Source organism: Stegastes partitus, unplaced genomic scaffold, assembly GCF_000690725.1.
Source record: "Stegastes partitus isolate 25-593 unplaced genomic scaffold, Stegastes_partitus-1.0.2 Scaffold1405, whole genome shotgun sequence".
NCBI lineage: Eukaryota > Metazoa > Chordata > Actinopteri > Pomacentridae > Stegastes > Stegastes partitus.
Genome location: NW_007579136.1, coordinates 59,832 through 76,936, shown reverse-complemented (window position 1 = coordinate 76,936; position 17,105 = coordinate 59,832). Strand labels below are relative to the sequence as shown.

The following is a 17,105-nucleotide window of genomic DNA, read 5'->3' as shown; positions in this document are numbered from 1 at the left end:
TTTGTCCATCTTTGTAAACCATGTATACAAGGCAAGGGGCATTGTATGGATAACTTATTAAGTCACTTTACAGGCTATGTTTTTGGCATTAAAATCGTGGGCATGAACATATCTGTGAACTAAATCGTGTCATAACGATTGAAATTTCCAGAGCAGCCATTAATGACTCTTGTGGTGTCAAGTTCTTTTAGCTGTAAAAAAAATATATGCATTCGGTCCTATGAAGACTAATACACTACATGTAGGGGATTCATGAGCAATTTATTACTATATTCTTTATAGCAAATGTAATAAACAAAAAAAAACTTTATACGTACTACGGAGACACTGCGTACGTGATAGGCTGAAAGTGCGGTCCGTAGACTGAGCTGCACCAATCAGCGGCGCTACTGTACAACGTCATCGTCCAATCAGAAGCGCAGAAGCGAGCAGCGTAGCCCGCCCACAGGCATCAGCCAGTAGTCTGGCCGAAACAACTGTCATTTAGAGTGAGTGGACAGGATGGGGAAGACGCAGCGAGGGCTGGAAAACACGAACTGAGCGCTTCGAGAAGTGTTAAAAACTACTTTCAAAGTTACCCACGTTATGGCCGAAGCTCGCCGCGGCATGTGTTAGTGTCTTACAGGTAAGTTTATCATAAAACAACACGCGCTGGAGCTTTTCTTATCCTCGAGCGCATGAGTTGATTTTTTAAAAAAGGAAGCTAACGTTTTTTTTTCTCTTGCTAACAAGCTAATGTTTATCTTACCGCCCCCCCCCTCCGCCTCAACATCTCCTCCTCCAGAGAAGCAGCAACTTTGGCAGTACGTGTTTTTCACTGCGATAAGAAGTACGGCCACTTTCGGAGGATGTCAGCCCCGAGCAACTCGCTCCAGCAGCCGAGGGTGAGACGCAGCAATGCGGGCTCCCCCGGCTCGTTCAGCAACAGCAGCTGCCGCCTGCACCCCATCCGTGCCACCGTGCCCTACCAGCTACTTCGTGGGGGTCAGAGCAGCCCAACTCGGGCTCAAACCCTGTACGGAGGGGCCACGAACAGCCGGGGCTCGAGTCCCCCCTCCAGTCCGACGCTCAGTTCAGGAAGTGCAAATGCTAAACAGAGACTGTCCCCCGAAAATAAGGAGTCGTCCTGTCCCCCAGACTCTCCAGTTTCCAGAGGTAAAAAAAAAACACACATTTTCACCTGTTTTTTCCCTTACAGGCCAAGGAAATGCCATGTCACCACGTGTCTAATGATAACTTGCCACGGTTAACTTTTGTTGCTGCTACGTCTCATGCAGCCAAGTGTGAATGTTGTAACTGTGCAAAAATGGGGTCAGATATTATATTTGGGAGGGTAGCCTGCAAGCCCGGAGCAAGACTTGCATAAAGCATTATAGTCAGTGCATTAAGTATTTAGCCTATCAGCAGACAATAAGGCATTCATCAGAGAATGCATCTTGGTATTGGCTCCCTGTTTTCATTTATATTTCTGACAGGAGAGAATTGGCAGAAAGACATGCGTAGTCGGGCCACGTCACTACCAGAAAACTCAGCGCTGTGTGAATGGTCAGGTGTTACCTATTCTGACCTCCCTCCGTACACATGGCGTGGAGCCCTCCACACATCCAGAACATATGCTAATCCTCACCATGTTGCCTTGCACATGGGCAACAGAGCCCAGCCTTATGCTGTTTCATGTCATGTTCAGCTGATCCTCTGAAACCATATGGAGACGCAGTAAAGCAGGATATTAGACTTTAGGCAGCTTTAAATCAGCATTTCCCAGCGCTGCACTATATCTTCTTTATGTGATCGCTTCACCGGCCAAATATCAACACTGTGGCTGTTTTTCGGTAGCCGTATGCTTTCACAGGCCACAAGTGCTTTTTCTTTTTTTTTCTACTCTGAGAATATTACTTTTTTCTGTAACCTCTGTGCTCTCTGTACAGCACACACACATAACCACACACTGTCTGGTGAGTGTTTGAAAAACATTGTGATATGGAAGTGTGTGACTGCAGCTCCCTTTTCCAGCATCGAGAGACTAAAACCGACTCCTTCTTCCTCCGTTAACCTCAGCGGGCATTTGTACATCAGCAACTGGATCTGTGCTACCTCCATTAGTCACGTTTAATAGCTTTTCCCTCTTACCTTTAACCAAAATGGCTGTCCTCTTTTCCTCGTGCATCATGGTGGTTATTGTGGAGTTGTGTGTGGAATTTTATGTTTGTGACGTGCTTCACATTCCTCAGTTCTTTGAACGGGATGACCTCCAACCTTGACCAGTGTACCATGCAAGGCAGGAAACGAAGTCTCTTCTGTAACAACTGAGTAGGCAGATTTACCAGGCACGATGAATTTCACTCGTGTTCGGCTGGTTGTTGGTGTTGATTTCCTACCCCAGTGGCATGCCTTGCATACCTTAGCCCTCTGAAAGAGACAACCTCTAACCCAGGCCAGTGTCCCATGTCAGTGGTGATGATGGAGACGTGACCCTCCTTCATGGATGTGACCTCACAGTCCAAACACGCATGACAGACCTCACATGATCGTATCAATAAGGGTTTGCTGGATGTCACAGATGTTAAATCTTTTACATTAACAGGAAAACAAGTTTAATAATTTGAGCAGAATTTCTCTTTCATTTTTCATCGCTGCAGCCCAGTTTTATGTGACTGAAGCAGTAGGCTTTGCACTTTGTAATTTCTCATTCATTGTAGTACTTTGAACCCACTCATAGACATAATGCTTGCCATTTGGTGGAGAATTCAGTCCAAAGTGCCTCACACTACCACGAGTGCTGGTTCCAGAAAATGTGACTGTGGCGTTGGACTGCACTGGGTTCAGACGGTTTCAGGTCTGAGCCCGGTGATGATGAAGGACAGAGTCAAGAGTATTATATTCCACATTATGACCTTTTAGGTTGACCACTATGACATCATCCTCTTACCACACTGTCCCAACAATGAAAGTCCTGCTCTCTGTCAAAATGCCAGCTGTGCTGAAACAGCCCTGCTTCATTGTCAACCATTCAAACTGCAGCGTAGGACTAAATTTGAAAATGAATGTGGCGTCTAAATCAGTCAATTGCAGTGGAGCTATGCTGTGTTTTCTGTACTTTCATCTGTCTCTGCTTAGCATTTTGAAGCACCTGTAAGGACTGCACATGTTTCCATCCACATTTATAAATGGTGGAATTGTTAGCGCTCATGTTAGCGACACATGTTCAACATCCGTCATCTATTAGGATCCATTGAAACTGGTTCTTGCTAGCGTGTTGTAAAGGCTGCCCTCCAGATGCACTGCTAATTAGTACTTTTAAGAAAACATTTCCTGACCCACTGAAGGACAGATAAACAAACTCACAGCTTTGGCAGCTCATTGACAAGTTTAATGTCATCATTTATGCTGTGTGAAAGACGGTACCTCATCAGATTTTTGCCTGCAAATAACCCCGATTTTAGCTTGAGCAGCTCGTGCAAAACATGATTGAACTCAGAAAATGTCCAACTATATACACATTTGTTTTTGCTGTTGCATGAAGGCAGTAAAGCCTCACATTTAAATACCTAAAACCAGATCATGTTGGGTGTTTGTGGTTATAAAATGACATTAACCGATTGTTAAGTTCACTTCTGCTGGTCCAGTGATTGTTGACTTAGCACTAATCTGTTTGGCACATAGTGAGTAGTGCTAGTAAATAGTATTGGAGGAAAGTACAAGTAGTATCCTTTGTTTATAAGCTCCTTGCACCTCTTTTTAACAGTGACTGAGTTGAACAGTTGTAAGAAGAAGTCTGTGTTTTCTCGTTAACTTTGTAGGCAATTACAATAACTGAACTGAATCAATTGTGCCCCAGAAGATGTACAGAATCTGTTTTCTTAAAATAATTAGGTCTTCCAGGTGTAACTTCAGTGTGAAATCCTGAGAATGCGGTGATTTTATTCTGTTATCCTGAGACCAAGCTATATTATTGGGCTTTCCTATTCAACCGGTGTCATGCAGCCTTGTGAAAACCTGCAGGAAACTGTTCTGCTATGGTTTACTGATCTGGACCACATGTTTGTTTTCACATTTGCTTCTACCCTACAGTTAATAAACCGCCCATTTATCCCTGCAAATGCGGCGACTTTTCACAGCTTGCCGAATGTCCTGTGAAGGAAAGTTCTTATTAAAATTCAACCTGAAAATGTTCCTTTAATATGGCACACACTACTTACTTACCCCTGAAATCAGCAGATGGACTGCTTTGATGTCTTGGCTTCTTTCACACTGTTTCTTTTTTCTCATCAGGAGATTATTCTAGTCTGGCAAGTAGGGAGAGGATGGAAAATAACCACAATCCTAGTTCTGAGAGCACTGGCTTGGCCTATATCAATATTGATGGAAATTTAGCCTGCTTCCTTTGTCTACAATGCTTCAGGGAATTTTACTGTAGCCCAGTAAGCTTACTTAGGCAATACCTTTGGGTGGGTAGGCCTGTGTATTTTGTGAACAAAGAACAACAATGAACGGCTGTGTAGTTGTACGAGGAGAGGGGTGCCTCATGTAGATAGCTTAGTCTGTGTGTTGTGTGTGCTCATGCTGGAAAGGCCCTTGCTTTATCCTGCTCAGGCAAGGAATCGAGTAAATAAGCATATTTCCTGCTCATCCTTCAGTTTCTTTATTCTGCCTTTGATATGGAAATTAATTTGGTTTTAGTAGTAACACGACGTGTAATTGAGGCTAATAAATTTAATCCACTTCTAACTGCAATCTCAAAATGCTCTTAAGCTAATATCTGTGTGTTTTGTTTTCTCTCTCTCTTTTTTTTTTTTTTTACTGCGTGTCACTGCAGGAATGTTGAGTGGATGCAGGCAGTATTGATGTGCATTGTGGTGTGGTTGTTTATGAGTTCTTATGTGGGTGGTGTGTGTGTGCTTAACTGCTCTAGCTCACAGCAGATTGCTCATAATATCAGATACTCCTGCTCAGCCATTTACATTTGCTTCAGGCCTCAGCTCTCAAACCTGCTCTTTGCTCTGCACTAATACTGACGAGATTAAAAAAAAATGCGTCCATACTTTGAAAACAAGAAGAGATTGTAAGGAAAGCTCTGTCTTCATAAAACACGGTTAATTGCATTAGTAGTACAGAGGTGATGTTTTTATGTGTTGTTGCTGGAGGGATGGTGCAGCCCGTTTTATCCAGAGACCTAAATAACAGCTCATTCTGTAATTGTATGATTCTAGTCTTGGAACGTGAAGATCTACCTGCAGTGCCATCTAGTAGTTTAAGAAACCAGGTCAACAAAACTAACCCATTTTGACATACTTTGATGATGCAATTGCTCTTTGATTGAGGTTGATTCAAAAAAATTAAACAACAGTGACCCTGTTCTTGGCTGCATGTTTGCACTGAGAGATTTATTACACTCACATTTTAGCATCCCAAGTTAAACTTGTTCTTATTCACACAATCAGGAAAGTCAAAGCATATCAAAAAAACGCCTCGGGGTGCTCGGGCATATTGCTCACATGAGGCTGATGCCTGCTGTGCCTAATTCATTTTTTTCTTCTTTTTTCGATTCACAGCAGAAAGGTCCAAACTACAGGTGCGGAGTTCCAGCGCCATTCGACGAGCATCTTCCTTAGATGCTATCACCGGGCCGTATCTCACTGGCCAGTGGCCTCGGGACTCTCATGGACCCTACCCTTCCTGTATGAAAGACAAAGCCACACAGGTACATACCATTCAACAGATCCTATCTTGGCTATGGGCCCATAGGGGTTTTCTCAACGCTGCTGTCTTTTTGCCTTTACCCAGTGTTAGCATGCACATCACAAACCTTTAAGCTAAGCTGCCAAAGTTCTCTCACAGTTGACGTCGCTCCAGACGTTTTTGCATACATGGTCTTTGCCTTCATCTGGTGGTTTCTCGTGCAGCTGTTCGTCTTTCACACTGATGATTAGATTAGGAGGTTTTCATACAAGTCTGAGCAACAGAAGTGCTTCAGCTGCGAGTCGCATAATATAGGCAGCATGTATTTACGAAGTAGCTCCTCCCACTTTATGAATCTATGCTGCTATGGATCATTGTGATTAAAAGTGTTCGTGGCAGGATGTTAAAATATTGTGAAGTGTTAACGTATTCCACATAGTGATTATGAGCAGCTGCAGCATGCGTGGCTGAAAGACAGAGTGGTTGGTGCCACAAACGGACCGAGCGTGGCAGCGTGGAGGTGCCCCCCCCCAGGAAAAACCCTCCGAGACAAAGAGGAGAAGCCCTGCATCCTCCCACAAAGGCCACATCTGTTGTTGTTTTGTAATCAAATTAATCTTGGGATGAGATGCTTTACCATCCGTCCGATTGTGTTCAGCAGGTGACTATTATCGATGAATCATCACAGGAGCTTCAGTTGGTAAAAGAAAAGCTCTACAAGTTCAGAAAAGTAGAGTTAAATGGCACCACTAGTCGTATTCAGCAGGGAATGTGAGATAAAGGTGTGCAGCACATTGAACACATGGCCAAAGTAGCGTAGTAATCACAAGCTGGATGAGTTTCAGCCACTGTGGTTTACGCTGAATTGAAGTTGGTTTAAAGTTTGACAGGAAAAATACCTTTAACATTTCATGATGCTATGTTAATGCGATATTGTCCACCCTTTGGCAAGAGGCTCTGGTAAATTCCCCAAATAAACACTCGCTGCACTGTTCTCCCCGAAAATGATGCCAGTTAAGGCTGCAAGAAATAGTTTTTGTCATAGTGGCTGGTAGAGGAGACGCATTTACACACCACGGCCAAACGTTTTGGTGTATTAATCTGGTGGCTTTCGGTGGGGTCTCCTGCCAATAGAGGCCTAATAAACTTGTGCAAATAGTCTGAAATTCCCTCAGAGCAACGCATTTTAAGAAGGCGTAACACCTCATAAGGCCTATGTATGGATTTCACATTGAGCCTGACCAGAATATTCCTGGGTAGCGGCCCACACATGATCACCCACTAATCTTGCCATGTGACGGAGGGTTAAATGCAGTTTCGCTCGGGGGGCTTAATTTTTGGAAGTTGAGGGTTTGTGGTGGGTTTGTGTTATGAAAGAATATTGAATATGTATGATCATGACAAGGGCTGCTCTCCTCTTTGCTAACAGAAGCCTTTCATGTGTCTGAATGAAGGCCGCCAAGCCTCATTTACATGGGCTTCATCCCTTTAACCCCTCGTTCGCCTTGCTTTTCTTTGTTTGTAGGCTGAGGAAATGGTGAGAGGGCCTTGCAAGATTTCTTGAAGTGGCTGTGTGCAAAGTAAACACCTCTAATTACAGGGTTCCTGTGCAGCTCTGGAAAGACTGGTCAAGTATGGAAAATCAGTTGGATAATTTTCATGCACATATATGCAGCGTTGTTATAGATTCAAGGGTTGTTGGCACACTGGGATGTTTGCCTGTCCTCGTGACGTAGCCTCAATCATATTTTCCAGCCAGTTATCAGTAAATGTCTGATTGAAGGCTGACCAAAATAAAAATCCAGTTAAGGCATTTCTGTCAAAGCTGTGGAAATTTGAGCTGGAAAACATGTGGCTGTGTCGTAATAATGTGGGAGAGTTGACACACTTGACAATCCTTGAGCGATTAAATGCACAAACTCCCCCAAGGATAGCCGGAGACCACTTCCTGTTAACAAGTTATGCCTGGGCCCAGTTCTTTTTATAAGACGGCAGCAGCAGAGAGCAGTAGACAAAAGGTCCCTGGCCTCTTTTGTTGTGCATTGCTCAAGTTCAAGACAGCCTCTTCTTTGAGCTGTAATGTAGCCCTGCATGGAGGTGAAGTTGTTTGCACCTGTCCCCCAGGCTATGGTTGAGGCGAGGAGAAATCCCACTGCTTACCACCTGGCCCTCGTGGCTGCACGGCCCGCCTGCCTTTTGTGTGGGAGTTGAGGAGCAGAGGGCCCATACATATGCTAATCACTGTTCCGGGATAGGTCTGCATGCCCTAGGCCCTGTGGTTACAGAACACAGAGAATGTCTGTATGAAGATTAGGGCCTGACACACCAAGCCGACCTCAAAGAACCAGCAGAGACAAAGGCAGTCTGATCAAACAGCGTGCGTTGCCTCGTGTCTCTCGTTAAAAGTTGCACTCGAACACACAAAAAGGTATAGCTGACCACTGACATACATGTAAGTTTAGCATGTACGTAGGAGGAAACGGTAATCAGTGATGTGTATTTGTAATCTGAAAACATGGGGGGAATAGCTTGCTGTATACATGTGAGTCTGTGTAAACCGTGTCATTAAATGCCTGGAATGCAAATTGACAATATGTCTGATTACAGTTTTGGTTTGCTGTGTCAAAAGTTTTGCTCTCTTGGTTGATAGCTGCCCAAAAAGCCAAGTTGCTTACAAAAGCTGAAGGACAACCTGCCTTTGCCAGACGTTCAGCTTTATGTGTCAGGGCCTTTTAGACGGAGATGCAGTTATTCTTACCTTAGTGCTGCATTACATGTTATGTGCTATCACTGATTAACCGCTAACTCTACCTCATGTTTGCCCGATATGAGTCGTGTCTTGAGGATTGTCGGTTAATCTGAATATATGTTCATGCACACAAATACCCACCTAGAGATATTTATCCATTTTGTGGTACGCTCAGTGGGTTTCAGACATTCACGAGATAAAAGACGCACAAAATCAACTCGCTAAATCAGAATGCACGCTGTTCTCATCTCTACAACCTACCAAATGATTGCAGTGGCACTCCACTCGCATGTCTCGGCATGCAATCTAAACAAACCAGCACAAATTCCACTGCAATTCTATTGAAGCCCAGTCATTGTTTCCTGCTTTGGAACGGAGCTGGATTCTTGAGGATGTTGCCTGCATGTAACCCTTTGGGTGGGAATCACAATAGGAAGCAAGCTGCAGGCTATGGTAACAGAGTTTTATCTGTACAGCATGCATTATCAGGCGCAACACCTGGCACACAAGTCAGCCTGCAAAAAGCACACAGCCCAGGCTTGAGGTTCAGGAGCAAGCGTGATAAAAGGGCCTCCGAGGTAAATAAAGGTGGGTGTTCTTGTTAACGGAGAGTTTGTTTTGGGGCTATAGAGTCAATAAAGAAAGATAGCCTGCAGTATTTTTAACCGTCTTGTTATACTGTCCATACCTGGGTGAAAATTAGGAGTTTAAATTGAAAATTAAGATACATACCGCCACCTGTCCCCTGTTGAAATGTTTGAATTATTTAACTTTCTGTAGAGTCAACATGAAATTATGGATTAATGTTGACAAATTCGACTCGTTTGATTGATGGCACTTCACAAGAAAGCAACAGTTCTTACAGATGAAGTGAAATATAATCTGTAAATAACTGAATTGAATTTAATTTCAATATCTTCGTACCACCCAGACCTGACGAAGGTCTTTGAAACCCCCCAATTTCGTGTTTCGATCAGTCTTGTGCAGGACTATGAAAACTGCATATACGTCTCTTAGTGCCAGTGAAAGTATTTCACATTTCATGAGATGCGAGCAGTATGCCCGCTTGACGCCACAAAACATCTGTGAGAACTTAGTTTTTCCTCAGCAGCTCAGTCCAGAACTCCATAAAGCCCGTCTGCCCTTTCTAGCAATCTGCATTTTGTATGAACGGATTACGCTGCAGCATCAAGTCCCTCAATGTTTGGCAGAGGCATCAAACGGCACAAGCAGTTCCATAGGCCATGCACAAAATGTTAATGCTAAAGGCTAGCTACACATCTGCCATCCAGCGTGGCCAAGCACAGTGGTCCCTTTATGAGAGCACAAGCACCCATTTAATTCGCTGTCCTTTTCTGGGGAAACCGGCACCAGCAAGCCAGCGCAAACGGCTTCCCGGGTGTTCCTCATTATTCACAGTGTGATATTCCATATCATAGGGCAAGGCTTGTGCGTTAGTTGGACAGCCATAGAGGTTTTTCTGTCTGCGTGGGGTCAAACATAAGGCAGTGTGAAAACACTGACATTTAAGATGTTTCGTACTACTGTGCTGACCATAAAACGTCAGATGTTTGAGGTCCAGAGGCACTGTTGATATGCATAATCAGGGGGAAGTATGTGGTTTCAGACAAGCCTATGAAACATCCTCAGTCTGTTTCTGTTTTTGCATTAATTTACATAACTTAACCGTTTCCTTGTTTCTGCAGTCGAGGTCTAAAAGACACTTTGACTGAGACAGAACTGCCTCTATGCTCTCGGCTAGGGAATGTTTTGTATATCAGGTGTTTTTTTATTTTATTTTTTTTGCTGGTGTACTAACAACACAAAATTTCTCTGTAGACTCATTGACCTTGTATAAGCATAACATTGTGCTGCATGTTTTTGACAAATCACAGTGGTGTACATAGGCTAAATAGGTACACGGATTTGTGGACTTTTTCAGGGGAAAGGTGGAAACCTCGCTAGTAAAGTCCTTATAAATGTCCCGTGGCTGACGAGGATGTCGTCTTGGCAGGTGTCCACAGATTTTTGGTAACCCTGTAATTATTTCTTTTCCTTACTGTGTTTGCTGTCTTAAATGATAATAATGGCCAGTGGAGTTTGGAATGTGCATCGCTGTGGTCTGCAGACAAAGAAGCGAGTTTAGTGCACTGCCACAGATGTATTTATCTTAAGCTTACTAATGGAAGCAATCAAATATGCTGCGAGTTTTGTTTTTCCTGTTGAACATAGTTCTGTCCTCAGGGATGGTATCTCATGACTGTTTTCCTCCTTTTCATTGATTCCAGATTTTCAGCTTTACTTTTGAACACACGGCACTCATTACTGTTTTCACCCACATCTTTCTCAACCGCTTATCTAAACATTTTCGGCATTTAGTCGTAGCTCACATCTTGAGTGACTTTACAATGAGGGATCACATTAGCCAATAATTGTCTCTGAGCTCCTTCCTCTCCTGCACAAGCCTGTGTTTACGTTTTATTTATGTGTATTTCAGTACAAGTAGGTAGAAGTGTCTTTGTGTGTATGCAAATTTCTTTATGTAAACATGTTTTATAGTTATATTTTTAAAGCAGAACTAAATACACAACTAAAATATCTAAAATACAAACTGTAGACCACCCTGCCACATAGACAAACGGCAGTAACTGACTGCGGGTTGGTTAATGTTACCCTTTTAGAGTGCTGTAATGTTTTCTAATTGCATATTTTTGCACCCACACACAACGAGAACTTGTGCTCATGCTCTTGTGTAACGCAGGAGTACATGATGGTTTGCTTCATGTACATATGCAGCACAAGACGTGTACAGTACATTTGGAGCACGTATCCATAGCATGAGCTCTGTGCGTTTGAGGAAATAATAGAGTTGTGTAACATGTGGTTGTGTGTCAGCATGTGTATTTGTGTGTCGTAGACTCCAGGTCTCTGGATTGACGAGGGAGCAGAACAGGGAAGTCCTCACCAGCGGTCCGCCTCCTGGGGCAGCGCAGACCACCTCAAAGAGGTAGATTCACCTGTCGTGACCTCGGTTCTCTCACATCACAGCTGCTTCAGACAAACACCGCAGAGAGTGGATTAAGAGCACTTTCAGAAGTCTGTCTGACACTTAGCTGGGCCCGGCTAGCTCAATACATTCGCACAGCTAGTTAAAAGAATGTTTTTGTCATTTTTGAGGTTCATTCCATTTACTCAAAATGTGTTTTATTTGTCAGGGTCTGAGGTTAGCCTAAATATTATGCTCCTTAAGGTTGGTTTCCACTCCTGTCTATCTGCCGGGGTTGGTGGCCAACCAGTCGACCACATGGAGTTATAAGGTCTCCAGCTCTCCAGACCACAGTCTAAATTTAACTTCCTTCTCCCCTCTGTTCCCCACTCAACTGCAGCCTTTGCATCTCATTATGGTCTGTTGTTTTTGAGAGACAGTGCAGGAGCTCCTCTCAAGGGTGAAACAGCCATATTGTTTCCTCCTCAGTCTGCACCAAGTAAACTCATTCAGAGTAACTCTGATGCTTAAATTTGACATTCATATTGTTCAGCTTGTGGCCAAAGAGTAGATCCAAAAAAATAATGGCACACAGATGTATTGGACGTTTTGTCAGTGTTGTCTTTACAACCTTGCAAGTACACATTCAGCTACACTTCAAAACCGTTTCACTGAGCTCCACTCCAGAATGTTTCAGGGCCAAAATGCTAAGAGAGGTGTAACTCAGACTTGTAAGAAGGTCATACAAGTTCATAAGTTCAAATGCACAATTACCCTCAGTTAATAGTGTGTGACTCTTTTGATCAAACAGGTTTTTCCTTTATTTTGTTGACAATGTGTCAACACACCAGGCTATGGCTACGCTTTTCTGATCATGCTAGAAGCATTGGGTTGCAGATCTGGATGCACAGGAATTTAATTTGACTGTTTAGACTTTTATTATGAATAGGAAAGATATAAAAGAATACCACTAATGTCCATGTTGCACTATAGAAATGTCAACAGATGTTAAAGGAGAAATAATAGGAGGCACAATTTATCAAATACAACCACCAGAGTTTCATAATACTTACCTTCTGGCTTCTGACTAACGTACTCAGCACCGTTTTACTGGACTAACTCTCCTCAGATGTCATAAATCACATTTAAGTGTAAACTTAGTCACACACTATAACTAGGCAGTCTAGAAAAACTCTGTGTTCATATTTCTTCAGACAATCCCTGTTCCTCGGCCTGTACAATCAATAGCATAGCACAGCCAGGAAAACCTCTTTTTCCCATCCACTGAGATTACATTGGGATTGTCTGGACTTGTCATTATCGACTGCTGCGGTCACTAAGTGAATGCAGTGAACTGCATTCTAGCTCTCTAACCTCTGCGATTACATGTGTGGGAGGACATCTATGAAAAAAGCAAGTCTCTTTGTTGACTGTGTTGCCAGGATTACAAGATCAGCATTGAAGACCACACCTTTGTCTGCACAGTACAACTGCGTCTGTTAGGCTCACAAAGGGTATCCTGTTTTTAGGCTGATACCGGGCCAGATGCAGAAACACCCATTGACCTAACTTGTTTCATCACCACACATAAAACGTGGATGCACTTTACTGGCCTGCAACCACATGAAGTTGCATCAATCTCCATGAATGCACACAGTCGTATATGTTATTGTGAAGAAGTCCAGTAGTTCCATATTCATGTTGTCTGCCCCAGTAGAGGATAAATCCTCCCAGACTTCCTCCAATAGAACCATTTCTAGTGCAGCTTGTTGTAGTTCTAGTAGATGATGTTTCAGATCGGTTAAGTTATTGTCATGTCAGTTTATTGCTAGGCTAGCAGCTAAATACTCTGGAAGAAAATGCTTTTCACCCTCCAACTTAATTTTTTACCTAGAAGTTGAAATAAATGAAGCTAAAGTGATGTTTCCTTTCTTCCAGCAGATTGCTAAACTGAGACTGCAGCTGCAGCGCAGCAAACAGGTCAGCCGGCAGAGCAAAGACAGAGAGCAGAGCTCACTGCAGCTGCCACAACAGGCGCAGCATGGTGCTGCATGCCAACCCCAGGTGAGTTACTCTCGTCAGTATTCACGCCTTGCCTATGCGAGCCACTGGCATGCTCTCTTTGGGTGAAAACATTAACTAACTCGACTACAGTGATGCAAGATTTTACCCTGAAAGCAGCGATATGATAAGGTAGCTTAGCAGCTCAGCAGAAAACATACAAATGAAACGGACCAAACGATATCACAGCTGTTAAAGGTAAGAGAACTTAATATACCAGGAAAAAAGCAGTGTTGCTTTCCAGATGACTCAGGTGACAGTATTAAACTAATAATCTGGGTTTTATTTTTTAAAACTAATGTAGAAAACGAAAGTTATGAAACTGTTTGTGGGTGTAGAGTGAAAGTGTTTGTGTATTTTTTCAGTCATGTGTGTTGCCCATGATGACGTACGTTGCACTGAATTTGACTGAGGTCTAGTTAATTAGTGTCCTTTGTGACCAGTTATGTAAAAAGGAAAAGGGAGACGGCAAAGGAGGAATGTGCCTGGACATGCCCTTTTCTCTCCTTGTTTGCAGTTCATTCATTTACAGATGCCCAGCAATGGGATCCACTAACATTAACACAAAGCGCAGTCATGGCTGTGTGTTTAAATACAGGAACGTGAATTAAAACTGAATTCCTCCACCCATTAAATATGATGAAACTGGATTAATGATGATGCAAAGCCACAAGCAAAACTTTGAGTGCAAGATGTACGCAGTGTTTGGCAATTGATTGCACAAATGACGTATATGGGTTTGATGTGGGGACGAAGGAGGCGTTTCTGTAAATTATTTTGACATGTATGTAATTTTTTCTTCTGATTTCCTTTTTCTTTCCAGTACAAAGGAACTTCATCCACCATGACAACAATCCCCATGACAAAGTCCCTCATATGCAGAGTGCCGAGCAGCGTGGAGGGCATCAATCATGAGCTGGAGAATGTGTTTATCCGAGAGGACTGGGAGCAGGGGATACAGGTAGGAACCACAGCAGTGATGGGTGAAGAAGTGGTTGAAAGAGCTTGTAGTGCTTCCTGAACTGCAGACCTGAGTTATATTTGAAGAACTCATCAGACAGATGTGTTCTGAACAAAATCTTCTCGTCCTTCACCAGTGGGGTTAAATGTCAGGTCATGCAAACTTTAAAAAGGAGGATTAAAGTGTAGTGAAACGGTAAACAGCAGCTTCCTGGTTGTAGTCATGAGTAGGGCAAATATGTCTTGGTTTAACAAAAAAACAAAACAAAATGGTGCCAAAATGGCTGCAAAGTCACCGACAATATTTTAACAGAAATACAACCAATCCAAATTTCCCCCATAAGAATTGTCTCATCTCATCTTACTTGTATAGGTCACATGGTTCATTAACATCTGGTTAACTTGTTAAATTGCTAAAATGTGTAAAGACATTATTTTTTAAGTACTAGTTCAGGATTTATTTCTATTAATCTGGCGTGAGCACTGCAATCCGCCCGTGACCACCACCCGCTGCAGGCTCTGACGTTCCAACAATGGGACGTTTTGTCATTCCTGCATTCTGCTGACGTAGCGTTAATGCAGCAAATCCAAACATCTATGATCCAAACATAAACAGAAGGGCGTCACTTTCATCAGATCTTCTCCTGGGATCGACACATTGTGGGTACCGTACCTGTGTCCTGCGGTTGTCAGCTGATGCCGAGCTAAGTGACACTGATGTACTTTTAATTTAACAGAACTGATCGTTGATCATTTCGATTCAGATTGAGTCAAACTTATTCACATTGCATTAATTACTAATCCCATCTTCTCATTAGGAATTCCTAGACTTTATTCTAGATACTCCAGTTTTGTCTACATTGAGGAAATGAGCAGTGTTCTTGGTGTTTGATTTGATATAACGGTGTGGGAAGTGCACATGAAAATCTGAGCTGTAAAAACAGTTCTTGGGAAGAATCCTAAAAGTCTGATGTACTCTGAGGTCTACATGTGCAAAACAGTGAAAGAATAATAAGACCTGCAAGAACTCCTAATGCAACATCATTATGCATACAAAACGAGCTACACATTGATCGTCTGCATCCTGTTTTTAAATCACGTTTTATATTTTAATAATCGCTTTGGGCTCAGATGGGCTGCTCACAAATCCATCTGCAGTTTGTGACGACGACACATCAGTCTCACATGTGGCCACAGGGGGAGACAGAACCAAGTACTTGACTTTCACAACTTCATATCCCACAGCCAGAGATAACATCTCATCAACAAACACAAGCAGAGTTCAGACCAGTGGCCTGAGTCACAACAGTCCTGTAAACTGTCCACACGAGCAGCAACCGTTCACGTCACACTGCAACGGGACTGTTGGGACTCGGTGCTGCTCATATCATCTGTGATGCTTTCTAACTTAAAATAACCTTTGTGAGGATATTAACATCACTACTGTTGCACAAAATAGACATTTGGTTTTAACGCAGTCACTTCTAAAGTTTGATATTTAGATTTTAAGGATCAATATTGTATTATTTTGGTAAAAGTGAATCTACTTAAGCTGTCAGTTTGGGTTATTTAAGGAACACACCAAATCTTAGTTTATTTTATATATATACATATATCCTAAAATCGATTCAGGCTATGCTTACATTTCATTACACTCAAGCAGCACAAGCTTGTAAAGCCGGCTGCAGTATTGTGCACCATACAGTCAGACAGTAAGACGCATATATTCTCACTTGCTCTGAATTAAATCGCTCAGAGGCAAGGAGACCTGTAAATCTTGTCTGATGTGGGGCAGTAAACCTTGGCAGGTCTGTAAAACTCCACTCTTAGAAAGTCACAGGCACACACACACACACACACACACACACACACACACACACATCCAGTTTAAACACTCCAACAAACATACACACCACTACAGATTTACAGCCTGCTGTGCACGGAGGCTTTTTTTTTTTTTTCTTCTCTGCTCTCCCCTTTGAATCAGCTGTGCCAAAGCAGAACGCTCTGCACATCACACTTCATCTACCGTCAAGTGCTACCATCTGGTGTGGTGTTTGCTTCTCCAATTGCCCTTTAAACAGACATACAAACACACCAGAGGCCTTTTAGCTGCAGCAGTTCTTAGATTCGGAACATTTTAGTGAGCGAGCAGGTACGTGTTAAGCGTGCTGCACAGTTTCAGTGAGTGTTATAGAGAAATGAATGTGACCTTTGAGTTTTAAGTGTCTCCAAACGCTGAGCGCCTCCAGTTTGTCGTTTTTAAATCCACCTCCTCTGTGTTCCGTCCTCACAGGCCATGGATGCGGTAGACGGCCGCCGCGCCCCCTTCCCACCGCATCGCTACAGCAACAGCGGGGACACGCGTGACACGGACACGCAGGCCCCTTCGAGTGGCGAGTCTAGTCCGTCGCCCCGGCCCTGCAGCTCCGACCACCTCCACTCCCCCGATGGAAGCCCCTGCTCTGCTGAGGAAATCGACAAAGGTGGGCCATCACAGTCGAGCTGCATGGTTCAGTGAATTCAGCATCTGAAACGAGCAGGTTTTCATGGCGTCTTTTTGATCCTGTCACACTTTTCCTCACTGTGGGCTTGTTTTTGACGGCAGTATAAACGTTTGCACGTCTATGGATTAAAGTAGAACGAAGTCAAAGGTGTCTCTTGTGCAGT

The 17,105-nt window shown here is 43.2% G+C and overlaps 1 protein-coding gene across 3 annotated transcripts in view; it reads left to right on the top strand.

Annotated features, from left to right (window-relative positions):
• Positions 1-490: 490 nt before the first annotated feature.
• Positions 491-17,105, top strand: part of glcci1b (glucocorticoid induced 1b) — a 20,324-nt gene continuing 3,709 nt past the window's right edge. The window contains exons 1-7 of one of the 3 annotated variants that reach the window (XM_008299352.1): positions 491-625; positions 785-1,155; positions 5,553-5,701; positions 11,346-11,435; positions 13,353-13,478; positions 14,299-14,436; positions 16,732-16,921. In XM_008299352.1, coding sequence (XP_008297574.1) covers positions 849-1,155; positions 5,553-5,701; positions 11,346-11,435; positions 13,353-13,478; positions 14,299-14,436; positions 16,732-16,921 — 1,000 coding nt within the window. In that variant the 5' untranslated portion in view covers positions 491-625; positions 785-848. The remainder of the gene's footprint in view (positions 626-784; positions 1,156-5,552; positions 5,702-11,345; positions 11,436-13,352; positions 13,479-14,298; positions 14,437-16,731; positions 16,922-17,105) is intronic. The other 2 variants (XM_008299351.1, XM_008299350.1) reach the window with 2 other exon arrangements.